General features: G+C 48.9%; 8 protein-coding genes across 8 annotated transcripts; 4 read left to right on the top strand and 4 right to left on the bottom strand.

The window, feature by feature from the left end:
* Positions 1-132: 132 nt before the first annotated feature.
* On the top strand, positions 133-3820 carry APUU_20440A (cohesin subunit IRR1; the record flags this gene model as incomplete). Its single annotated transcript, XM_041699081.1, has 2 exons — positions 133-634; positions 702-3820. 2 exons carry the CDS (start codon positions 133-135, stop codon positions 3818-3820), a joined length of 3621 nt encoding a protein of 1206 aa, XP_041552202.1.
* Positions 3821-5029: 1209 nt separating this feature from the next.
* SRP1 (karyopherin alpha) lies at positions 5030-6963 on the bottom strand (the record flags this gene model as incomplete). The annotated part of the gene is made up of 3 exons (XM_041699080.1): positions 5030-5947; positions 6009-6518; positions 6727-6963. 3 exons carry the CDS (start codon positions 6961-6963, stop codon positions 5030-5032), a joined length of 1665 nt encoding a protein of 554 aa, XP_041552201.1.
* A 576-nt stretch (positions 6964-7539) lies between these two features.
* On the top strand, positions 7540-9556 carry APUU_20438A (telomere-binding alpha subunit central domain protein; the record flags this gene model as incomplete). The annotated part of the gene is made up of 4 exons (XM_041699079.1): positions 7540-7809; positions 7863-8763; positions 8822-9200; positions 9262-9556. 4 exons carry the CDS (start codon positions 7540-7542, stop codon positions 9554-9556), a joined length of 1845 nt encoding a protein of 614 aa, XP_041552200.1.
* Positions 9557-9832: 276 nt separating this feature from the next.
* Positions 9833-11407, bottom strand: APUU_20437S (CCCH zinc finger protein; the record flags this gene model as incomplete). The annotated part of the gene is made up of 4 exons (XM_041699078.1): positions 9833-10650; positions 10706-11048; positions 11119-11262; positions 11333-11407. 4 exons carry the CDS (start codon positions 11405-11407, stop codon positions 9833-9835), a joined length of 1380 nt encoding a protein of 459 aa, XP_041552199.1.
* A 493-nt stretch (positions 11408-11900) lies between these two features.
* APUU_20436A (putative translocon-associated protein, alpha subunit) lies at positions 11901-12809 on the top strand (the record flags this gene model as incomplete). Its single annotated transcript, XM_041699077.1, has 3 exons — positions 11901-11972; positions 12042-12472; positions 12533-12809. 3 exons carry the CDS (start codon positions 11901-11903, stop codon positions 12807-12809), a joined length of 780 nt encoding a protein of 259 aa, XP_041552198.1.
* Positions 12810-13244: 435 nt separating this feature from the next.
* HNT3 (DNA 5'-adenosine monophosphate hydrolase) lies at positions 13245-14153 on the bottom strand (the record flags this gene model as incomplete). Its single annotated transcript, XM_041699076.1, has 2 exons — positions 13245-13996; positions 14081-14153. 2 exons carry the CDS (start codon positions 14151-14153, stop codon positions 13245-13247), a joined length of 825 nt encoding a protein of 274 aa, XP_041552197.1.
* Positions 14154-14428: 275 nt separating this feature from the next.
* Positions 14429-18660, top strand: APUU_20434A (RNA helicase; the record flags this gene model as incomplete). Its single annotated transcript, XM_041699075.1, has 3 exons — positions 14429-14671; positions 14751-18267; positions 18365-18660. 3 exons carry the CDS (start codon positions 14429-14431, stop codon positions 18658-18660), a joined length of 4056 nt encoding a protein of 1351 aa, XP_041552196.1.
* A 990-nt stretch (positions 18661-19650) lies between these two features.
* Positions 19651-21812, bottom strand: APUU_20433S (cyclin family protein; the record flags this gene model as incomplete). Its single annotated transcript, XM_041699073.1, has 4 exons — positions 19651-19911; positions 19961-20500; positions 20555-21652; positions 21801-21812. The coding sequence occupies 4 exons, from the start codon at positions 21810-21812 to the stop codon at positions 19651-19653; spliced, it is 1911 nt and encodes a 636-aa protein (XP_041552195.1).
* Positions 21813-25385: the final 3573 nt, after the last annotated feature.

Here is a 25385-nt window from a genome sequence, read left to right as displayed (position 1 = left end):
CGTTCATCCCGCAACAACCCCGCGTTGAATTACAGATTTCGTCTATCATCCATCAATGTGCATGGAAGACTCGGTTACAATACTAATACCTTTGTATCGCTATTAAAGAATAAGATCGAAAATACGCGGGAAATGGAGCCTGAGTTACGCTTTTCGTCACCCCAACCCGGGCCAGGCCTGGAGACCCCATCACCGTCCGGAGACAGGAGAAAATCCGGTCGGGCGACGCGGAGGCCCGAATTATTATCCCAGAGTTATAGCGATGCCAATGGTGCGACCGCGGGCGGCGCCAAACGAAAGCGAATTGCTACCGGTGACGAGAACCAGGATGATATCGACAATGCCGATGACGCGTCTGAACTAGAAAGCGAGGATACCGAGGAGGGTGATGAACCCGACGAGGAAGAATTGCGGGAGCAGAGACGGGCTGCGCGCAGTAAGAAAACATCTTTTGGAACGAAAAGCAAGGCCAAATCGCAAGGCTCTCGAAGTACAAAGAAGCCCAAGGTAACTGGGAACGGGATTGGAAGTCAGCTAGCCCTGCGACCGGCTGCAAATAGTGCAAAGCTGGCTTCGCGACCTAGAAGACCGAAAGTGCGATCTAGTCTGGCCGCTGGTGAAAGTGGTCTTTATGGTACGATTCTGCGCCTCTTCCATCACATGCTCTATCTATTTTCCTGCTAACAGCTATGTTTGTGCAGCGGAGGTCTTCGGCAAAGGGCGTAACACTGAAACCGTCGCCGCAGAGTGGCTCACACGATACCAAGAGGTGCAGACGACTGCGATGCGCGATCTGGTTAATTTCGTCTTTAGATGCTCCGGAACCGATCTTGAAGTTACCACTGGGGATATCGAGGATGTCGACCATATAAACAAACGCGTTCAAGACATGCAGGAACAATATGTCGCCCAACAAATCACCGAATACCCTCTAATTTCAAAGTCTCGAAAATTTAAGTCCTTCCAGCCTGTTTTGGAGAATTTCTTCGTGACTCTCATGCAAACTCTGCACCATTCTTCAGTTTTATACGACGACAGAGTCCTTTACGAGAATCTCCAGTCTTGGCTATCTTCTTTTTCTTCTTCTCGCTATAGGCCTTTTAGGCATACCGCAACCATTATCGCCTTGTCGAATATGAATGCCCTCTGCGACATTGCTCGTGAATTGATGACCTCAGTTTCAACCTCACGCAAGCAGCTAGAAAATGAGAAGAAGAAGAAGACAGTCAACAAAGGCCGGGTGGACGCTATCAAGTCATCAATTCAAGAAGGCGAAACTAAACTTGAACTGATAGATGATCTTCTCAAGGATGGAGTGAACATATTTTTCGTGAACCGCTATCGAGATGTCGACCCGAAAATTCGCGCAGAAAGCATAGCGGCGCTGGGAAGGTGGATGCACAGTTACAGGGAATACTTTTTCGAAGGCCAATTTCTTCGATATTGCGGTTGGATTATATCTGACAGTGACGTCCATACACGGTCCGTTGCACTGCGTCAGCTTCTGAGTGTATACTCAAATAAAGACAATATTGCTGGAGCGCGTTCGTTCACCGAGCGTTTCCGTCATCGATTTGTGGAGATAGCTACTCATGACTCCGACGTTGGGATGCGTACGATGGCGATTGAATTACTCGATTTGATCCGAGATGCTGGGCTTATCGAGCCTGCTGATGTTGACACTGTCGGGAGACTCATATTTGATTTGGAGCCCCGTGTACGCAAGGCAGCAGGGCCTTTCTTCGTCGCAAATGTGCAAGACGTTTTCGACTCAACGCTTGAAGAGTCTGTAGACGAAGTCAGTGAGGTATTCGGTGATGATGAAGACGAAGATGATTTCGAGTCCCCGAAACGTTCTTGGATCAAATTCAAGTGCCTCGCGGACATCATCCAGGCATACGACACTCCAGATGATGGTGCGGCGCCGGAGCCAAATGCAACATCAAGGGATGCACTGTCAGGTATATCAATGGACTCGCGGTTTGTGCTCGCTACTGAGGCTATTTACCCATACTTTGATGAATTGGCGAATTGGCAGTCTCTGGCTGGCTACCTTTTATTCGATCACTCCCAAATCCTCGACGAGCCTAGTGACGATGATACCAGCGGGGCGGTCAAGAAAATGTACAAAATTCAAGAAGGCCAAGAAGTGATCCTGTTGGAAGTGCTTTGCTGTGCTGTCAAGCTCAGAATTCTCGCTGTTGCCAAATCCGACGTTGACAAGCGCGGCCGAAAAATTAAAGCATTGACTGACAGAATCCCAGAGCTACAGGAAGAAATAGCTCATGGTCTTGCTCAGATCATCCCGCAGCTCTTGAACAAATTCGGGTCTTCACCGGAAGCTGCCTCTGCGGTTCTACGTTTGGAGCACCTTGTTGATCTTGATAAGATACAAGACCTTCAAAAAGACGCAACAGCCTATACATCCTTGCTGAATGACATCAACAAGCAATTCCTTACCCATTCTGATCAAGATGTTCTAGCCGAAGCCAGTGTTGCTTTCCTCCATGCAAAGAGTTCTGACGATATGCGTGAAGCACTTGACAGCAAAATCCAAGAACTCTGGGAAGACATGGTTGACACTCTCAGCAGACTGTCTCAACAAAAGGAAGTAACTGGTGGTGGACCGATACCATTTTCGATCCTCAATGAACTCAACAACACCGCGATAAGGGTCTCTAATCTATCTAGTGTAACTGATTGCACCCAGATTCTCGAGACACCGCTCTCCAGCCGATCAAAAGGTAGAAGCAAAAAGGAATTAGAGGCACCGTTCAACACTCTGTTGCGCTTGGTGCAAAGAGGCTTGCGCGAAGAAACATTAACCGATATCGAGGAAGACGAGGAAGCTGCCAGAATAGAGGTCGAAGTAGTGATAAACAGTATCAGGACTCTCCTGTTCTATTTCATGTGGAAGGTACAAAATCTACGCACAGCCCTAGAAGCTGGGAAAGCCAAGTTCAACACAGCATATTTTGAGGCTCTGACCAAGAGCCGTGAGTCATTTGTTGAGGCTCTTGTTGGCATAATTAAAGAACGATCCGGGTTGGACGATATTCGCTTCTCTGCAACTACCACTCTCCTTGATCTTCAGACTCTTTTCGGTACATTCCGGAACGTGGGCCCGGGTGCTGGAAATGATGAAGACACCATCTTCCAGGCTCAAAGTTTGATACATGAATTCGATGCAGATGTCCAGAGTCTTATCACCAAGGTTCACGGGGTAGCGCTCAGGACATACGCGAAGAGGTCAGGCGTGCCATTTGAACCCGCAGAAGACGACGCTCCTGCCTCGGACTCCGAACTCGAAAGAGAACCCATGGATGACGAGGACGAGGAGAACCAAGTGCTTCATGACGAGCGGCTGCGAACCAAGATTATCGCAGAACAACGCCTCTGCGAGCTGACCGGAAAGCTCGTGCTCGCAATCATTGGACGCATCATCGACGCATCCGGGTCGAATAGCGGACAGCTTAAGAAGAAACTATTGAAGCATAGGACACGCCTTGGCCCGAATTATCGCGAGGTTCTGGTATTCCTTGAAGACAAAGCTCCCAAACGCACCGCTTCACGGCCTGCCCAATCTAAAGTGAAGCAGTCTGCCGCGCAGGGTGCAAACAAGGCACAGCCCGGAACTGCATCGAATAAGCTCCCAGAGCAAACTAAGTCAACTGAAAGGGTCGAAGAAGAAGACGAGGAACAGCGCGCTAGCGACGAGGAGATGGAGGAAGATAACGTCGACATCGACAAAGACAACGAGGAAGATGAGAACCAAACTGCGGCACCTGAACCAGATGAAGACGAAATAATGGGTGACTGATCCTGTTTACGTCTCTCTCTACCTTTGCGATACAATGGGAATGCTTTATGCTTGATTCCCCACACGTCCATATCTACGAATTGATTTACTTCCTTTACGCGCTGGCGGCTTTTAGCTTAGGTCTCTTTTTCTTTATTTCCTTCGACTTTTCGTCATACTTTCCTATGATTTTCTTGTTCAGTACTTCCATCTACTTCTTCTCTTTGCTAATTCCCAATTTACGTTCTCATGTAATGGATTACTTATCTTGAAGAGCATGGTCCCAGTCCCGTTTTAAGGCCATCGACTCGAGTTATCTTGACATTTTATTCTTTTTAACTGCCGTGTCGGGTCTATTTATTATCTTCTCAATGTTCGAGTTGCATAGTGGCCTCGTGGGTTGCAGGGGTCGCTCCGCTATAAATCTTGTCTTGATAAGTTGTACGCTTGTAGTACAAAAGACTTTCATTCGAGTATCACCATTTAATTAGAAGAGTATGCATATTGCGGGGGAAAAAAACCATCCATATTGTACTACATTCTTTTGGTGTAAATACGGAACAGCTGTCGAGACAGCCCGCGATAGCTGACTTGAAGTTTTTGACGCAGTTCAACTTTCTTAAGGGCATCTTTCGGGTCACAAATACGAATTCAAGTATACAACCTGGCCTCCAAGTAACATATCACGCCTAAAGTGGAAAGAGAAGTGTTCATAGGAACAAAAAAAAAAAGGGAACCGATTTAAAACCTATAGAAAACTACGCCCGTGTATGAGGAATGCTAGGGATGGCCTGAAATAAGAAGGGATACATGACGGTGAATCTTGTTTATCGTGAAAAATCAAACCGTGATAAAAAAAAAATGTAATAAAAGGGGTTGAATATAGAAGTTTGATTGGGGAGGGGTGGAAACAGGTGGAATGTCGAGGTGTCAAGAAAGGGACTAGTAAAACCGAAACGACCTGATGTGGTATCTGATATATTGACTCCCAGAACCCCAAATCACTCCAGAAGAGCAATATTCAGCTCAAGGAACCAAGGAAATACCATTTCAAGATGTTGACGACCATGGAGCCTACCGTGGTAGCGCGTTTCTGCCTGCACATGAACGGTCTAACATGGATCGAAGCCACAACCCACCTGCCAAGGGGAAAGGGGCTGAGGGATTGAGCATGGAATTGCCCGAGATTGCTCTTTTTCACTCGCTTTTTTTTTCTTCTTTTTTCTCGCTTTACATGTCCATGGTGTCGCCACCGTTGGCACCGCCGAACGAGAATCCACCAGGCTGCTGCTGGGTAGCACCCAGGGTGAATCCAGTCTGTGTTTGTTGAGGGGCAAGCTCATCGATCTCACCACCGGCTTCATCTTCATCCGAGAAATACTTCTCAATAATGTTGTATGCCTTCATATAGATCTCTTCGTTGGCGTTATTCTGGCAGTCGTGGATCTTCTCCATACCACCGGCCTCTTCGATGAACAACGCATAGCGGTTAACACGAGCATCGCCAGATTGTGCAGCCTCCTTATCCATTTCGCCAACCTTAAGAATGTTCTCGAGGCCATCAAGGGCAACCTGGATGATCTTGTTGTCCGGGCATGCAAGAAGATCACATAGTGGCTTGATGCAACCTTGGGTAACAAGGTATCGAATCTGGTCTGGCTTCTGTAACCCACCAGAGGTGGCGTTGGAGATAGCCCAGCAGGCTTCCTTGCGCGTCTTGAAGTCTCCATTGGCAAGCAGGTGGACCAAGGGCGGGATGATCCCAGCGTCAACAACCGACTGGATTTGGCTTGAGTTGCCAGCAGTAACGTTAGAGATAGTCCAGCAAGCCTCCTTCCTGATGCCATCCTTAGTTGAGCTTAGAAGAGAGAGGAGGGCGGGAAGAGCGCCGCAGTTAATGATCACTTGCGTCTGAACATCGTCACCAGTGACAATATTTCCAACGGAACGGAGGGCAGGGGTCTGGACGGAAGTGGACGCGTGCATCAGAAGTTCGACGAGTCGACGAGGAATGCCAGCTTCGATGACAGCTTGGATCTTCTCGTTGGGCCCATCAGACAAGTAGGAGATAGCCCAGCAAGCATCAATCAGGACCTCATCATCAAGCATGTAGATTAGTTTGGCAAGATCAGGTAGAGCTGGTGCAATCTAAACACAACGTTAGTACGTACAATCACTAACCATATACGGATGATGGGAGTCGGCATACGGTAGTCCAATCCGGCTGAGGAGTCTTTCCACGACAGAAGTTGCTCAATGTCCATGTGGCATTGCGCAGCATGCTAATTTTGCGACCGTCATTGATCAGAGTCAGGAGGGGACGCAAAGCACCTGCGTTGAGGACGAAATCACGACATTGAGGGCTGTCACCAGCAATGTTACCTAAAGCCCAAACAGCTTGTTCGCGCACATCGGGCTCGGGGCTGCTGAGAAGCTCGACGAAGATCGGTACAGCGCCAGCCTCGATGACCACTTGAGTTTGTTGAGCAGATCCGGATGCAATGTTGGTCAGAGCCCATGCGGCCTCAAATTGAACTAGGGTGTGAGGGGATCGGAGGAACTCCACAAAGCGAGAGACAACACCGGTCTCGATGACACGCTCAATGGGAGGATTGCGCTCCTTGGAGAGAAGCTTTCTGAATTTGGTTGTGGCTTGGATTTGAGCTTCAATCTGGTCGGAGAAGACACCCTTGACCATTTCTGGTAGCTCGACATTGAGCTGAATGAGGCACGCGTTAGCATCTTCTGCATTTTCTGAGTGAATAAAGGATAATTGTATGAGTGTCCCGCGATGTTGCCGGGTTAATGTTCCGTTCCATGTCCGGGCGGTGAGCCGTAGAAGTAAGACAAAGGATTCCACGGAGTAGGCAGAGAACGCGGGCACAAACAAAAATACCAACAGGAAACCAAACTAGGCCATCACATACCTCACTTTCGATAGCGCTTGCCTCGTCGTCACTCTCGGCGGCAGCCATGCCACCTCCGACACCGATTCCGCCATCCCGAGTCTGGATACCTCGTCGCTTGGCCAAATTCTCTTCTCTCTTCTGCTTCCGGATCTCGACTTGCTGCTCCTCACGACGGCGGCGGAGTTCGTCAGGCCGGAACTGGTTTCTGGCTTTGTACTGGGTGCGACGATGCTCTGGGATGTAGCGTTCGGCCATGGCTGCTGAGGAGAGGGAACAAAAACAACGCCCACCACAAACGGGTTACTTAATCAGAGGAAAAAAGGAGCAAGCGGGCGCAAATATATGGGACGAAGGAAAATGATGGGAATGAATTAGGAAGTGCGTATAGGGAGGCCCAAGCGAAAGCGGGAGGGGAAAAAATTATAGCCAGATAAAGGAGATGGAAAGTCTTATTTTTCGCGGGGCGCCTGGCAGGAGGAGGGAGGAAGTGAAGGAGGGGAAAAATAACGAGTGTTTGACGCTCTGGGCCAGTCACGGGATTGGCTGGCTGTTTTGGGTCTAGCGCTATCTGGAGGCGCCGAAGCGATCTTAGCGCGGATCCGACAACAATACAAACAACCGCCCAGACGCGTCGACTAGGTACGACGGGCTTTCCTCCAGATCTGGTCTGCGCCTAGACATCTCTCAGTTTATTGTTTACGGACAGGGTTCGCGGCGGTGCTGGCCCTCATCATGCTGTTGTTATGAGCGATGATCCCGGCTATACCTACCCTTTCCACAAGGTTGTCCCTATAGATCACGATATCACGATAGCCCACAAATCGAGCAGCGATGGCAATTCAATTACCCCCAGGCTATGTTGACGTGACCAATGCGCTTGCAACGCGAGGCACTGTCAATGTAATGGGTATGGTTGTGGATATCTGGGGCGGGGCGTTCAGGAGTCAAGGCACCTCCACCTGCATAACATTTACAATCAAGGACTGCAACCTGAATAACGGACATACCTGGGATGGCCTAAAAGTCAGATACTTCACGGAAACAGAGACTATGTTACCCCCCGTTCAACAAGGCGATGTAGTCCTACTCCGTAACCTCTGGGTTTGTCTATCCCATGTCTCATGTATCCTTGTTCTGATTCATTGCTGGTGCAGGTTAAAGTAATAACAGGTGCGCCACAAGGAGTGGCCGCTCAAGATAGAAAAATTCCATGGGCCATCTTTCGCCCAGATAGGGACCCGACGTCACATCATTCTGCACTCACTGGTCCCGTACCTTTCGATCCCACTTACCAGGAGAAGTCTTGCGCGTTGACATTACTAGAGGTTACCCCAACTTCGTTCCGTAGCGCTACCATTTCCAGGCCAAATTTTGCGCAGGTTTCCGCATCTAGGTCAACTTCAACTACTCAACGAAAATTTTCGCTGGTTAAAGACGTTGAAGATCGGCAATTCGTGGATCTTATTGGAGAGATAGCCAAAATACATAGTAACGATAGCGAAAAAGCAACTCTCTATCTCACTGACTACACGGAAAACGAGAATTTGTTCTTCTATGCGTCTAACAACGATGATTATCCTGGCCATGGCCGCGAGGGGGACGAGTACAACTATATAAAACGCCCTAAAAAGAAATGGAATGGCCCATCCGGCCGTATGACCATTCAAATAACGTTATGGGAACCACACGCATCATTCCTACGGGATAACTTTAACGAAAATGACATTGTTCGCCTGAAAAATGTTCGCATCAAGGGAAGCCGTGTTGAAGGAGGAACGCTGGAAGGCGTCATTCATACCAATCGCGATAATCCAAGCGCCACGAACGTTTTCCCAATCAATTACAGCAATGATACCCGGGTTCAGGAATTGCTTTCTCGAAAAGCAGATTACTTGAAAGCGCACCCAGAAGAGGGGAAGCGAAAATCAGACGAGGATGCCGAACAGCCCTCCAAAAAATCCAACTCAAAAAAGAAACAGGTAAAAGCACAACAAAAAACTGAATCCGGCCAGACAACTCTCGATATCAGTAACCGGGCCGTTGTGAACGACTACGGTGAGATCTTCTACCCATAACGGACATTGGCCAGCATATACTAATTCTCGTTTCGCAGTAAAACCACGGGTGCCCCCAGGCGTGCCTTCTCAGACCCTCGAGGATATCATAAACAACCCATCTCACATTAATCCATCCCCCAGCGGCATCAAATACCGTCTTCCCTTCCAGAACCTCTGCTATCTCAGCGCAGTTCGCGTTGTAGATTTCTATCCTCCGCTATTAGAAGACTTCACAGTCGAGGAGGAACGTACCTCACTCGCATACGACAAAAGGCGTGATCCTGCTACGTCTCGAACTTACCCACAATGGGAATGGCGCTTCTGCCTTCTCATAGAGAGTATTTCCCCTGCCATGGGTCGACAGCCAAAAGAGCGGGTTAAACTCTTTGTCTCTAATTCCGAGGCAGAGCATCTCCTACGATTGAATGCAGATAAGTAAGTCATGTCCTGATGGCAGTCAATTAACTGGCTTTCTGATATGATTATTATTTCCCAGCCTGCGCCAAAAACCGGGCCTTTTGAATCAATTGAGGGAAAAGCTCTTCGTTCTATGGGGAAATCTGGAAGAGCAGAAAAGAACTGCGATTGAAGAGGGAAAGAGCCCCCTAGATTTTGGGCCCGTCTCGTCACGACCGTTTAATTGTTGTCTTATGGAATATGGCATTAAATGCAGTCATTTTGGTGGATCGAACCATGCTGGCGATAATGCGGGCTTTATTGGTTGTACTAATCAGGGTTGTTTGGGATGGGAAAGGAGATTTGGGTTGCTGAAGACGACTATTCACGGATGATCGGGCACAATATGTGTTCACCGTTGAATTAGGAAGGGCTAGTCATTGCCGCCCTGTGGCATTGAACACTGTACAGCATTGGATTTTACTGCGGCGACTTTATCATAGATACATAGCTTTAACCTGAATGAAGCAAGAAAGAAAAAGGAGTCACCCAAACAATGCAAGATTCGGTGCTCAGCGGCCGCGACGCCATTATATTACAGCCAGGGTTACTTGGAAATAAAGTGGATAAATGTTTCATCAGGACATTATTCTGCAACCAGGAGTCAATGGCTAGACCTTGGTCACTTTGACAATATTTGTGTCAACGCCGTGTGCGGCCGTATTAAATCGACAACTTGAACCCCAGTAGCAGTCTTTTTTTCCAGGGTCACTCTGAGGGCAACGATGGCCATACATACACTCAGGATCATCACATTCCAGTCCATAGCGACATGGTGTCATTCGCGCAACGGCTGTCAAGGTTAAAAGCTCAGCTTTGGTTAGTTTCCGAGAATGGTCATGGTGGCAATTCTCATTCGGGCATTCGCCTTGTAGAAAGTAATAATTGCATAGTTTCAGTTTCTTAATGCGGTTCACTTCTTCGCGAGGGATGTGTTGGATGTCAAGTCGGTCTACACGTTGGCCGTACTTATTCCGCTCCACGACCTTAGGACGGGAGGAGGCGGGCTTCGAACGCACCAGCTGGAAATCATCGGAGCCATTGGAACTCGCTGGCGTTAACGAGATAGGCGCACTATTACTGGCCGTTGTCATGTTGCTGGGTGTTCGAGACAGTGGTGCTGCTACATGAGGGCTCGGCGACGGGGTAAGGAGAGTGCGAGGTTTGGTGGCCACTGCAGCCTTCCACGGAGCCCAGGTAGCGTTTACCTTAGAGTCTCGGAAAAGACCAGGGAATTTAGTGAACCCATAATGCGTTTTAAGGGATTCCAGGTTCTTGCCGAATGGAATCCCTTCAATCAATGTAACCCGCCCTGAGAGTTCCACGTCTGTTAAAGCTTCCTCCAAGATGCCGAGATATGGTGATTCATCTGTGCAACCCAGGAAAAGCCGGTGGCAGTGGCAGTTGTATAAATGTAGTTTGAAGGTTTCTGCAAGGGATCAACAACTGACCACCTCAAGGTTCAGAAGAAACCAGACGCATACCTTTTATCTTATCGTGTGCGGCGTTCTTAGCGGCTCCAACATCCACAATGTCGAACAGCGGAAAGCTATTATTGAAGCCTCGCAAAAATTCATCAACTGTAGAAGGATCCGTTGTGATTCCGCCACGAACACAAGCGTCGCATAGCGCCTTCATGTTGACGTACATTTTCGCAATGATCTTCGAGGAAATGATGCTCGTAAAATTGTCCCCCACGTAATCCTTCACTGCGAGAGACAGCTCTTTAGCGGCCTTTCTACCACCTTCTTCTCCCAGTTGTAATAACTCGTCTTTGAAGATCATTCCGTCTCCATCCAGAAGTACGATTATGAAGGGTTCGCGGTTCTACAGCGAGATAGAAAGGAAAGTTAGCAGCTATTGCGATTGGGTAGTAGGACAAAGCAGAAGCGTTTACCATTATAGATTTAGCGCGATTAATTTGTTCCATCAACTCTATCTCATGAAATTGTATATCACGGTTAAAGCGCTTTTCGCGGTCATGATCAAGTTGTTCTTGTTTATATGCACCCTCAAGCTCAGTTATACGTCGTATTAATTCCTAACAAACGAATACGGTGTTAACGCAAAGATTTCTATGGGGGTTAGGCAAAGGCCATGCGAAGAGATACCTCGATCAGAGTGTCTTTCGTTTGCTCGACAGAAGTAAGTTGTTGATAGCGTTCAAAATACTCACGGACCGACATGGTGCTTAGAGAAAACAGGAGGGGTTATCTGAAAAGGCTATCATCGGAAAAAGAGGAGGTTGATGAGGAAACGATATTTGATTATTTGAGATAAATCGGGCGCTTATATGTCCGTGGCTGAAGAGGATGAATGAGATGGTGAATGCGTTTGGAGTGTTTGCTTGCGGTAACACTTTCTTTGTCGCCGTGAATAGGTACAGTGAAGAGTCCGATCTACAATGGAGACGTCTATTTCATGCCGTTTTTATTTCCTGATCTCCGTTTGATGGGAATCGCGTTTCTCAATTGCGGAAACCGCAACGGGGAGCTGTTGGCTGAGTCAGCGGGCCTGGGGAAAGAAACGCCAACGTGGAGCAAACCTGCTCTGTCTGTCTCTCTCTCTTCCACCCCGATCTTTCGTCCTCCCCCTCTCTTTCCCTTCCTTTCTCCTTCGACCTTTCGCTTTCCCTCCAACCATTCCGAGGTCGCTTCAGATCCGGCATCACCCGCCCCAATGGCTCGCTTCGCTTTCCTCTCCCTGGCTTTGTTCTCGGTTCAGGCCTTGATCGGCGGCACTCTGGCAGCAGTACGTCGCAGATCTACTGTTTAATACATGTCGCAATTGGACCGCTGACGTGAATATAATCGAGTTTAGGACACCGCTGAAAAGGCTGAAGCATCGTTTGAAGCGCGGACCCCCGCTGTGACCGCGCAGGCTGCATTCCCTGCCTCTGAGATCTTCGGCGTGAAGCTTGTCAATGGCCACCCCACGCAAGCCTTGGTAACGTTTACCAATAATGAAGCGTCTCCGGTGACTGTAAACTTCATTGGCGGTACTTTGTCCACTTTAGACGAGGAGAGCACGCTGGTTCGCAACTTGACTGCAACTCGCTACGGCGTGGATATCCCCGCTGGTGAGAAGGAGAGTCTGAGCTATACCTTCGCTACCGAGATGCACCCTCAGGACCTCAGACTTTCTCTCGCCTCAGTTATCTCCGATAGTGAGGGTGGTTTCTTTACGGTTTACGCTCACAACGGCACCGTTAGTGTCGTGGAACCAGAAACCAGCATTTTCGATCCTCAGATGTAAGCTCGTGTGCGCTCATACCTCATTGAAATAAAGGCTAATCGTTTTTTTTTTGTTAGTATCTTCCTTTACTTCTTCCTCCTTGCTTGCTTTGGTGGCGTTGCATACTTCTTCTATACCGTTTGGATTGCACCATACTTCCCCCAGAAGCGCAAGTCCGCCAAGCCAGAGGGCTCGAAAAAGTCCTCTGGCGCCTCCAAGGCCGAAGCCCCTGCTGACAGCCCGGCTGTCTCCTCCGCTACCACCTACAACGCTGAATGGATCCCTGCTCACCACATCAACCGTCCTGAAGCCAGGAAAGTCAAGGGCTCCTCCCGGTCCAAGTCTCGCGCATAAACCCGTCGGTTTAGGTCTGGTGTCTTGCGAGCTAGGAGAGCTCGGAGCCTTCGGCCCGGAATTCGAACGGAAACGTTCGTTTATAGGATGATCCGGTTTAAGCACGATGCTTTTTTTCTTTGAATCCGATGTCAGGTTTAGCGAACTTGAGCACTAGATTACTGAAAATGTAATTGGCTACAGTTCTCACTATACCTTGGATTCTCTACCTGTATATTTACAAACATTGAACTCTGTGGCTGATTAGAACTTTGCTTCTTTTTGAGATGCGTTTCGTTCACAAACGACTGTCTCAACGAGGATATGGACATGGACATGAACATGGGAGTTTAAGCTTGATTTTTCGCGCCCAGTACTACTGTAGAGAATTTCTTGTCCCGTGGTTCTAGAAAGCTTGAAGCTTCGCCTTTTTTTTTTTTTTTTTTTTTTGCTCGCTCATAGTTGCCTCCATTCGTTGAATTCTTCCTCGAGGTGTCTCTTGAGCGCAGTAAACTGGTTTCCAAAGTCCCGGCCACAACGCCAACATATTAAACTTCTTCGTAAATAGCCCTGTCGATCTGGGTCTCTTCGTGGGTCTTCCTCTGTCAAGGGAAAATCATTGATGTCGATAAAGAATGGCGTAGAAAAGCTATTGTAATGCTTCCTGTGCTTGAGACGGTCGCTGTAGCGGTCTACAGAGATAACATGAACATGCAGATGGTTCATCGATGGATGCGCGTGTATTCCGCACATGATATCCTGCTCCCAGTGCCTTCCTACAGGCAATGTCTCAAGCGGCGGTTCGGCATCAAGCGCCTCTTGTCGCACTCTATCACCGCCCGAGTATTTTCCGTGTTTTCGGCGAAGTTCACCTGCAGCCAATGCACAAACATTGTTTACTTCGAGCTTGACCTTTTCCAGAAATTTGGCATCGTCGAACGCTTCGACCGGATGGAGACGGGTCTTTTCAGGATCGCGTGGGAGGAGAAGAAGGTGCACCGTGGACTTGGGGAACATGTCCTGGATAACGACAAAGTCGTCATTGTAGTACACAACGATATTCGGCGGATATGTTTCCGGTTTCGCGATGTAGGTGCCTAACCCATCTCGAGGTTTGTAGACTCCGTAGACCTTCCTTTGGATGTCTTTTGATAAACCCCCACTACTATGTTTCGGTTGTTTGCTTTTGGGGGAGAGAAGCTCTGCAACTGGATAGCAATCAGTTAGCTAGCCATTCATTTCCGGTGCAGGATAATGCGCAGTGTATATATTGTGCGGAGGTATCTACATACACGCATCTCTCTTGGCCGGCTGCTTCTGAACTTGCGACGTAGCTCTCGGGTCGGAGCTGCGTTCAGGTTCCATGTTTTCACCAGCACGAAATGGGCGTCAGTAATAAGTGCCACTATGGGAACAAATAGTCTCGCTCATTATCAGCTTCCTCGTCATGCTGGTTGGTCGGGATCCGTACACGTTGAAATACTGAGAGGACGTTCCTTCCCCGCGCGCCCGCCCACAAAACAAGGCTGCCTGAGGCGGCGACCCAAGTCGGAATGATCGTCCGCCATTATCGCACCCTAACCACCAACCTAAAACAAGGTACTCCACGGGCGTCTACGTCAAAAAATTAACGCCTTGCAATGCCGCCCAAAAAGAAGTCCGACACCCGTGGAGGCGCGCCCAAGCCTGGGACGAAGCAGGCGAAAGCCGCGGCCGAGCGAACGGCGGAGAGTGCGAAAAAGGCACCGCAACCAGCGGATGAGCAGAAAAAGCCTACGGTCAAGCAGGTCATTGGCGGCGCATCATGGACTGGGAAATTGCCAGTAAATTTGATGTCGGAGCATTGCCAGAAGCACAAGTGGGAAAAGCCAGAGTATACTATGGTGAGAGCGAGCAATTAACCCGCAATGTGCCCGCATTGCAGAATCAATTTCGTGCTAACAGTTTCGCTGTTCGAAATAGAACAAAATTGGAGGAGGATTTATCTCATCTGTGATACTAAGACGTGTTGATCTAAAGACTAGAGAAACGCTCACGCTTCCTCCCATACGATTGCCCGCCGGCTTCAAACAATCAACGGCGCTAGAAGCGCGCCACTACGCTGCGACCTTCGCCCTATTCCATGTATGCAATAAGACAAACCTCCATATGATGCTCCCGCCAGACTACAAAAAGCTTTGGAAAGAGGACTTTGAGAAGTTGAAGGCAGCAGAGGTGAAGAGCGGTGATGGCTGGTTGTACGAGGCGGACCCATTCCTAGCCAAAAAGGAGCGGGAGATCGCAGCCGCGGAGCTTGCAAAGAAACATCAGGAACGCGAGGCATCACAGGCCAAATCAACCGATAGCACAGTGAATCTAGGCCTCGGCCCAAGCGGTCAAAATAAAGGGACAAAAATTTGGTCGAGCGCACCCAAGGTTGACCTGGGGAACAAAATCCGGCGTGAGATTGAAACTCTTGTGCAGGAGCATACTATGTGGAATCCATACAGTGTAGAGATTCCCGGACCCGAGCGTGAGGCTCTGATTGAAGAGTTCACGAAGTTAGGGTTTCGACGGAGTCACATTGAAGAAGCTAGCGCTGCGTGTAAAGACCGGGAGGAGGTGTTGGAGTGGCTTCTTATCTACGTGCCGGAAGATGACTTGCCACCTTGGTGTCTGCCAGAGAAATATTCGGTCGGGATCACACTTGTTAGCGACGACCTCGCAAGAGAGTCTAAACTCAAACGACTTGCATCTGCTGGATATCCGGCAGATCTTTGCGCGCGAACGCTGGACAATATGCAAGGCGATGAGCTTGCTGCAGCAGAGACTCTTCAACAGACTCTTGTACACGGGACCGCATCGGGCGCCTCTCTTCTGATGGATAGCGAGGACGGCTGGGCAGAAGAACAAGAGACGCTTGAAGCCATTTTCGGTGAACGATATTCCGCCAAATCGTCCAGTGTTTGCACGATTGAGTGTGAACCACCAGGCGGTGCAGGGACAGTGTCCTTTCGATTCCAAAGGCCTTCAGAGCATTATCCGTCATCTGTTCCGATAATATCTATTCAAACAGAAAATATCCCTGCATACATCCGCCTAAGTGCTGTTCGTCAAGCTGTTAGGTATGCAGAAGAGAATTTCCTTGGGGAACAAATGATCTACAACATCATAGACTGGCTGGAAACCCATTTACCAGAAATCATCCAAGATCCAGGAAAACTACGGGATATTTCGACTATATCAGCACCACCCGTTACACCCTCTGAATCTTCTTTTGAACTTCCTGCGCGCCAAAGGCTTAAACATGTGAAAACGGTCGATTGGTCTCCCGGGTCATCGAAAAGCCTTGCTGTTAAAGAAGCTTGGGGGGCAAAGCAGACTACCAAACCTCAGCGGGCCATGATCCAACAGCGAGAATCACTTCCAGCCTGGAACACTCAAAATGCAATAATACGGACTGTGAATGAACATCAAGTCACAATTATCTCTGGAGAGACAGGTAGCGGAAAGAGTACGCAATCAGTGCAGTTCATCCTCGATGACATGATCCAAAAAGGTCTCGGTGGCGCCGCAAACATCATCTGCACTCAGCCCCGTAGGATCTCTGCACTAGGTCTGGCAGACCGAGTCAGCGACGAAAGATGCTCGTCTGTGGGCGACGAGGTTGGTTATATTATCAGGGGCGAGTCAAAGGCTAAAGCTGGTTCTACAAAAATTACATTTGTCACAACAGGTGTGTTGCTTCGTAGAATACAGGCAGGCAGCGGCTCTGGCAACATTTCGAGCTCACTCGCCGACGTCACTCATGTTGTTGTGGATGAAGTCCACGAACGCAGTCTTGATACCGACTTTCTACTGGCCCTCCTAAGGGACATTATTCATCGTCGCAAGGACATCAAGGTGATTCTGATGAGTGCGACTCTCGATGCAGACATCTTTACACAATACTTTGGCGGGCGTCAATCTGTGGGATTGGTCCATATACCAGGACGAACATTCCCTGTGGATGATTATTACCTGGATGACGTTGTTCGTGAGACGGGATTTGCTCCGGAGCTCACAGAGCGAGGCTTTGATGAAGATCCAGTCGCATTTTCAGCGGCTGAAGAGTCGTTTGGAAAGATACTCCGTTCCATTGGAATGGGTATCAACTACGAATTGATTGCAGCTACCGTTCGGTATATTGACTCCAAGCTACAGGATCAGCCAGGGGGCATTCTGATATTTTTACCCGGAACAATGGAGATCGACAGATGTCTGAATGCCGTAAAAAGGATCCCCAACGCACATCCATTACCTTTACATGCGTCTCTTCTCCCAGCTGAACAGCGACGTGTATTCCAGAGTCCTCCTAGAGGGAAGCGGAAGGTTATCGCAGCCACCAATGTCGCTGAAACATCCATTACGATCGAAGATGTCGTAGCCGTCATCGATACAGGACGTGTGAAAGAAACCAGCTATGATCCCAAAGATAATATGGTTCGTCTACAGGAAGTGTGGGCGTCGCAAGCTGCCTGTAAGCAACGACGAGGAAGAGCTGGTCGTGTTAGGGCCGGTACCTGTTATAAGCTCTACACTCGCAAAGCAGAATCAAGCATGCCTCAGCGGCCAGATCCTGAAATCCGCCGTGTGCCATTGGAGCAGCTGTGCCTTTCTGTGCGTTCCATGCAAGGAATTGACGATGTTGCCTCTTTCCTTGCAAACACCATCACGCCACCGGAAAGCATTGCGGTCGAGGGCGCCCTAAGCTTCCTACACAGAGTTGGGGCTTTAGATCATGACAGGCTTACAGCTCTCGGACGATATCTGTCTATGATTCCTGCAGATCTCCGTTGTGCCAAATTAATGGTATACGGATCCATATTTAACTGCATCGATGCCTGCATCACAATCGCAGCTATCCTAACAGTGAAAAGCCCATTTGTCTCCCCTCGTGAGAAACGGGATGAAGCAAACATCGCCCGAGCTTCATTTTCCAAAGGAGATGGCGACCTCCTCACAGACTTAAACGCCTATCAGGAATGGTCAGACCGCGTCAAGGAACAAGGCTACTGGTCAACACAGTCATGGTGCACAACCAATTTCCTCTCTCACCAGACTCTGCGCGATATCTCATCAAACAGGGCTCAGTTCCTTACCTCGCTCAAAGACGCTGCAATCGTTCCCGTCGACTACTCTGAGACCTCTCCTTCCTTCTCAAGCCTCAACCGTAATGCTACCAACCGCAGCCTTCTTCGCGCCCTCGTCGCTGGTGCGTTCCAGCCTCAAATTGCGCGCATCGCATTTCCAGATAAGAAATTCACCAGCTCTATCACCGGAACGTTTGAGGTTGACCCAGACGCCCGCACAATAAAATACTTCAACCAAGAAAACGGCCGCGTGTTTATCCACCCATCGTCCCTTCTGTTCTCAGTGCAATCTTATACAAACGCCGCCACGTTCTTAAGCTATTTCACAAAAATGGAGACGTCAAAGGTCTTCGTCCGTGACTTAACCCGTAAGTATCCACAACATACTCTCCACAACAGTGATAGTTGCGCTTTTTTCCCAACACAGAAAGTCTGGAAGAAGAGCTAAACTAACAATATTAACAGCGTTCAACGCATATTCTCTCCTCCTTTTCTGTGGCTCCATTGACCTCGACACAACAGGCCGAGGTCTCATCGTCGACGGATGGCTACGCCTCCGCGGCTGGGCCCGAATCGGTGTCCTGGTTTCGCGACTCCGCACGATGGTCGATGAAATTATTGCAACGAGGATTGATAACCCAACTTCCTATTTGGACTCCTTCTCTTCGTCTTCGAATGCACCATCGGTGAAAGACGGGATTGCAAATCGGGTCATCGATGTAGTGAAAAAGCTGATTGAATTTAACGGCCTGGATCGGTAGAATGTCGGCCTTTTTTTCTCTATCTTGGATAAAATATGGACAATATCCGTCTACTGGATAACTGGATAGACTTTAGACTTGGAGATATATACTAGGATTAACATACCATCGAATTGAAAATGGAAATCACTATGGACTGAAGTCTACAGTGAATCCTAAGTTGGAATTACGAAGAGGCTCAGGAACTATCAAGCTACCGGGAGGACTTCTTCGAGTTGCCGATTACCTTACGTGCACCGGGCATCTAATTGAAGCAATAAAAAAGATCCAGTATCATTACTTAGCGCCATAATCCTGAGTAATAACCCATGAGATATCAAAGTTGAGAAGGTAAAGAGAAGAACCGAGTCCCAAGATGAACGTAGGGAATGAAAAAAAAAACCATATTATCAAGGATCGGTTCAAGCCATAAGTATGGAATTTAGAGCATCATGAGTTGTAGCGAAGTCTTAGGGCCGCGAAAGAGGCCACGGCTTCCAAGCACCCACGACTAGCATGGCTTTTGGTATCTTAACTCATGAAAATAATGCAGGAATAAAAAAAAACTCCACCCGCTTAGTATCCGATTTCCATCATTACCACCACCAGTCTAAATACCAAAGGCGTAAGAATCATAAAAGAGCCCACCAGTCATCAAAGGCGTAGAAAGGGAAAATAAAGAGAAGCTGTCAAGACCCTGGAGTTCGAATTGTGTCGCACACTGGCGTTTTCGACATGTTGTTTTCGTTGAGATAGAGTGGGAATAAACCTGCTCGTGGCGGCCAGCGTCCATATCACATATGCCAGACCAGGCCTGAATGGCTGTGAGAATGGCGAAGTTCTTGAAACTCACATCACCGTCCTGGCCCCTTTCAAAGGCAATTATTCCATTGCAACAAAGGAAAAAGGCGCGAGGCCAATCGTTCTTGTCGATGCAAGAAAAGTTGACAAAAGGAAGAGAGACAAGAAAAAAATATTTTAGACAATAGAAACAAGCACACGTATGGGCCACTATACTCGCTTGTAATGGGCTGGCTCTGGTGTCATCTTGCGCTCGAGAATAGAACCCTCTTTGGTTGGCTCTGGAAGGCGAATGTTCTTCCTTATTTCGGCTTCAACAAAAAGGGAAGCAAGCTTGAACCGTTTATCGGTGTACTTTTCGTAGATAGCCGCATGGTGTTTACGAGGCATCTCACAGCATTCCATCATCAGAGAAACGAGTGGATAAAGTTGGGAATAGGTGTATCCAGCATAATGCACGTGGGCGGGTGACTATCGAATTGTCAGTCTTGTATATTTGGGAAGATAGAAAATGACTTACCCATGAGCCCTTCCTCAGCATCAGCCTCGCCAAGCAATGAGCACCTGCAGCAAGGAAACTAGCAGGGCTACCAACAAATCGCTCGTCCATAATAGTAATCTCCAGGAAGTACTTCGCAAGTGTACGAGTTTCGAGATCATAATCATCAGCTTTGCTGATTCTGCGCAGAAAGCTCATGGGCCCAGGATACCCCAACTCAAACTGGAGCATGCTCAACATGAACCGCTCGGCCTTGAGGATTTCATCGATCGTGTAACCACCGTCAACCATATACACAATCTCCTGCACCGATGGGCAATTGATCTCTTCATATTTGGCAGCAATGAAAATAGCGGTTGCGCCCACAAGCTGAAGTTTGCCAAGCGAAACGATCTTGCAGGAGAGAAAACGATCAATGTAGTTGACACATAGAAAGAGTGTTTCAGGAAGGAGCGAGAAGCGGTGGTGAACCTGCACCAGCCAATCCATGAGGACAGACCGCATGGACCACTGGATTTCAGCCTGATTGTCCATATAATGCGCATTGGGCAACATCTTGATCTGGAAGTAATTGTAAGCATAATTCCGTTATTGTGGTCAAACAAGTGTACATACCTCTTGCTCTCTCATGTACTCGAAGATCTCCTCACTATATTCGGCCACCATGCTTGTGTCACAGTAATCATCCTCAATGTCCTCAACCGTCCGAGTAGCCTCGACGACCTGTTTTGCGAGTGCCAACTCTCGCTTGACTTGCTGGTTGTATCTAGGGAACAACAGTGTGGTCGCTCCACCTGTTGTGTTCTCGCTTCGGGAACGGTAGGAGCGAGCGGTGATGTAGCCATCGTCTTCCTCATTCTCTTCATCCTCATCTTCCCAGTACTCCTCAGGTTCCGACTGGTGAGGGAAATAATCATGGGAAATACGCGAGACCGTGGTCGATTTGCGCGAGGTCTTCGAGTTGGGTTTAACTTCGCGGGAGTCCACCGCAGTGTGGTGTTCGCGAATTTCGCTGGTTTGCTTCAATCCTGCTTGCACCTTACAGGCGTCGTCTTCGAGCCCTTGGGTGTCTTTCTCGTCTTCATCGGCTTCAGATTTGGCCAGTGAAGCCTCGAGGTTGCTCAGCTCGTTTTCCAAAATATCATCTGAGTCGACAGCTTTTTTCACGTCGTCCTGCTGCACGCGTTCCGTATAGCCTTTGTTGTTGCCTTCCTTCGGTTCAATGGTGGATTCCTTGGATGTGAGTTCTTTATTTTCCGTCAATGGTTCTAAATGGTCTTTGAAGACCGTAGCACGCTTGTTCAAAGTTTTGCGGGCATTGGTGTTCAGTTGCTGTCCTGCAGTTTGCTTCGAAATTTCAAGCGGTTTCGGGTTGGTGACATTGCTCAGCAAACCTTTCAATCCGGACATCGATACGGGACGTTGGGCAGGCTGAGAGAGTGCAGCTGGTTTCTTCTCTGCAACTAGTGGCGCTTTCTCCAGCACTTTGGAAGGCTTCTTGCCCGCAAGGGAGGAATCGTCGCGGTTACCATGAACTAGGTTGGCAGTGTTGCTGACGTCCCCAAAAGCTGCTCGGCGAGGTCCGTTTTTATTACCACCATTCTGGAAGTTTGATGACAACGCGGTGGTGGACTTGGTTCGCTGGTTGAGTGTCTTGTTCGCGGCGAGAGGAAAGGGAGCATTCTCGTCCGCGCGGACACGAATGCGTTGGGGCTACAGTTAGAAAGAAGTCAGCCCATTCATTGTCAAGACTTAAAAACAGGGGTCTCAACGATAGAGCATAGGATAGCTTTCAGATGTGTAGGGCGTATTGTAATTCGTGAAGCTGTATCATGGGGCAAGCAACGAGAAAATAGCATACCTTTGCGTCCATTGTGAAGCAAATCAGGACTAAGACCTTCACCAGAGTGTTGGCGACAATCCGAAGGCACGCCAGGCGATTGTTTACTTCCTGGCTTCAAGCGTGGGCAGGGTTGTCGACAAGTAGGCCTGAAACGGCGAGCTGATACTACTCAAAGTCGACCCCAAACAAACAACAAAAGCCGCGCCAAGTCTTAAGAGACGCACCGGACAACGACACAGTCAGATGGCGAAGACTGCTCTCAACCACGCGCGGGAAAGAAGAATATTAATGAAGGGAGATGGCAAAGCACAACTCCATGGGGCCTAGCAAAGAGAAAAGAAAAGAAAGCGCCTTCACGTTCAGAAAGGGCTCGAAAACAAAGGGATATTGCAGGCAAAACCATCCGACTGCCCGGGGAACCGCATTGCTCAAAGCGGTTACTTCCCTTTCGGGAAATCGTCAACAACAACCACGCTAGTCTCGTTCCGGTCGCAGGGCGAGTAGATTATGTCAGCATTGTTTGCTGTGTTTGCGGGGTACCTGTAGATGACATCATCGCCACACGTCTTCCCAACTGCACCGTAGATGCGCCCGTCTCTAATAAAACATCCACAAACCACGCAGAAATTCGAAAATAATTATTTCAAACGTCCATTCAGTATCTTTGATCGTATATATGACATGAATTTTAGTTTTTATAAGCTCTGTGGTGCGCTGAGCCCGAGCAACTCTCAGGGGCCCAGAACGCGCCAGCCGGCACGCGGCCGAAACCCATTAAACACGAACTCACGTGATCACCGAATCCCGCCTCACTGCCGGCCGTTCGCAATGGGAACTCATCGATTCGATACGCTGCGACTTCAAAAGTGCGGAGATTGGGCTGCAGATACAACGTTTCGCAATAAATTCTAGCCGGCGATCACCAATTGGTCGGAGTCCTGGGGAAACGGTCGCTGGCCTGTGTCAAAACCTTGCGGGAAACTCTGCCATCCAAAGTCTGGTTCAGAAACAGGCTCTGAGAGCTAAAATGCCATTTTTCCGCATGGAATGGCTGGGAATTAATTTCCACGCCTTCATCGCAGCGCTTCTGTGAGGAGGTGACTCCGTTTGCACCCGGACGATTGCCAGCGTCGCCAGAAAAGCCACAAGATCCCCAATGTGGGACGCGGATCCGGCGGTACCTATCATCATCAGCCTGCGGGTTCGGGGCCTTTCGTCGCATTTTCAGATGGCCGACCACCAGGGCAAAAGGAACCTCCACCGAGGTCGCCATCGACGAACGCCATTGAAGAATCTCGTTGGGACGCTTTGGCGCACAAACAGTAATACAGAGTACTGTTGTAAAGACGTCGCAAAACGATGGAACCGAACCAAGATTAAGCGCTGCTCTTTATCGGCGGAGAGCTGTCGCATGCAATCCGCCACCAAACTTTCGGTGTACACCTCAACGAGTAATTTCTCGAAAAGCGCTGAGTTGAGAGCTCACCGTTCGCTGCTCGACATAAAAAAAGCCCCGCCTCGTTCCGAAAGAAACTGAAAGAAAGAGATCCCAGTCGTTTGCATCGTCTCTCTTTGCTTTTTTCAGCCTTTTCTTTTGTCGAGACCAACAGAAGGCGAATGCTACTCGGATAATTTGCACGCTCTAACTTGACATCAAGACCGATTACATATGATACATATATTATATATGCGACGACCGGGATCGCTGCGAAGATTCACATCCCCCAACTTCCCCCACCCGGCCAAAGGCATTCCTGATTTCTCTTCTTTTCGCTCGCGCCTCATCGGCCTATGCGCTCCCTCATGGAACCGCGATAATCAATGTTAAAATGCGACAGATTTAAAGCAATATTTAGGCGGGGACCCTTGGAAGACCGTGCGATGTCGCACCGGCCCTGCAGGGTTGGTAATAACCAAGGGCGAACCAGTCGAGTACCCATACCTCCGACGATAGCTGCCAGTAGATAGAATCACGGATCTCCTCTAGCCGAAGCCCAACGGGAAATCCTTACGTAGAATAATTCCATTTGTAGTTATCGCGGACGAGGGAGGGGTAAGCGATGGTTTGGAGGAGAGTGACTCGTGAGCGAGTCTGGACAGGCGCAGATCACGAAAAGACGCAGCAATTGGTGCGGCCACCCACTTGGCTGATGGGTGGTGGCTCTTTTGACAATTCATCACAACGCTCACGCGGATAATGCGTTCGTTCTGACAGTCGCTTCTCCCTGTTTCTTATCCTGCCGAGTCGTAAATTCCCTAAATCCAGTCGGTCCCTACCTTAATGATTTGCGCTGCAGTCTCACCCACGCAGCATATAGAGAAGTCCAAGCCGCCCGTCGATCGGTTACTTAGTAGTCGGATATTAAAAATATAGACACTTAGCTTTTAAAAATCAAATTCTCAGACTCCTTTTACCTGCAGCAGCGGCCGTTCCTTGCCCGGTGGCTACTCCGCGCCAGGGATGTCCACGGATATCTACTGTGCACCTCGTGCCACTCGGTGAACAAGCCGGCAGGAAGACACCCTCGAATATGCATTTCATCAGTCTTCTCTCACTCGCGCAAAGGCGCAATCGAATCAAAATGGCCAGCGATTGAGACGCTGTTAGTATAAATTGTTTCAAGGGCTCTCCGCCAGTCGTTGGCCAAAATGGTGACCCGAAGTTCATTCGACGTGGCTGCGCGGCTTGAGACACCCCTCCAGCTGTTCTGTCCATCGCTCTGCCTACGCTTGCAATCTCCCACTGTTTGATCTAGCAGGAGTATTCCAGAAATAATATTCAATTAATTAATAACATTCAGAATTACGGAAAGTATGCGCAGAGGCAGTAAGTTGTAGATATTTGGCGCTCAGAGCGAGCGGCTGTCGCATTTCGCCCATCCTCAATTATGGCAGACTGGCCCAGTCCTAGAAGCAGGAACTTATTAATATAGTAGAAAAACTGTCGGCGATCGGTATTCTACGGTTTATTTTACGCCTGATGCGATTCGTTTTCTATTTTCGCTTTCGGTTGTCTATGCTATATCGACCGGAGGCATCGCAAACCAGCAGTTTGCGACGTCCAAAATTCCAGCGCAAATGGCCCAAAGAAGAGTAAAAAAATATAACTTGAGAATCAATTCAGACAGGACGCAATGTAGAAAGATGGTAGTGGGTGTTGGCGAGGGCAATTGAGGGCTGGCACCCAAATAGCGAAAGTGATGCTCTCGCTTGGAGGTGAAACCGGATCATCGCTCTTCATTCTTCCTTCTCAACCCAACACCTTCACCACCACCCGTCCGACTCTGCCCCTTCTGCGACTCACTGTCCATCGCTACTTGGTTAGTATACATTTCATGTCTTCCGCAAACCCACTGTCTATTCTTTGGTTGCTCTCGAACCTCTCTGTTCCCCTGGCTTGCTCCCAGTCTGCAAGGTCGATGCCACCGCTGACATAGCCCAACAAGCGCTGCGTAGAATCGACTCACCTTCTCTCCTCCACCACCATCGAACCGCTTCGTCCGCTATCATCAACTGCCTTCTCACGGCATTCATACATCTACTAACCCTGTGCGACTCTATATAGAGTCTCTGGATCCGAAATAGGTGTGTCCCTCGTGCTCT

The sequence above is a fragment of the Aspergillus puulaauensis genome, chromosome 2, assembly GCF_016861865.1.
Source record: "Aspergillus puulaauensis MK2 DNA, chromosome 2, nearly complete sequence".
NCBI lineage: Eukaryota > Fungi > Ascomycota > Eurotiomycetes > Eurotiales > Aspergillaceae > Aspergillus > Aspergillus puulaauensis.
The sequence above is the reverse complement of the archived record's forward strand: the minus strand, read 5'-3'. Positions and strand labels throughout refer to the sequence as shown.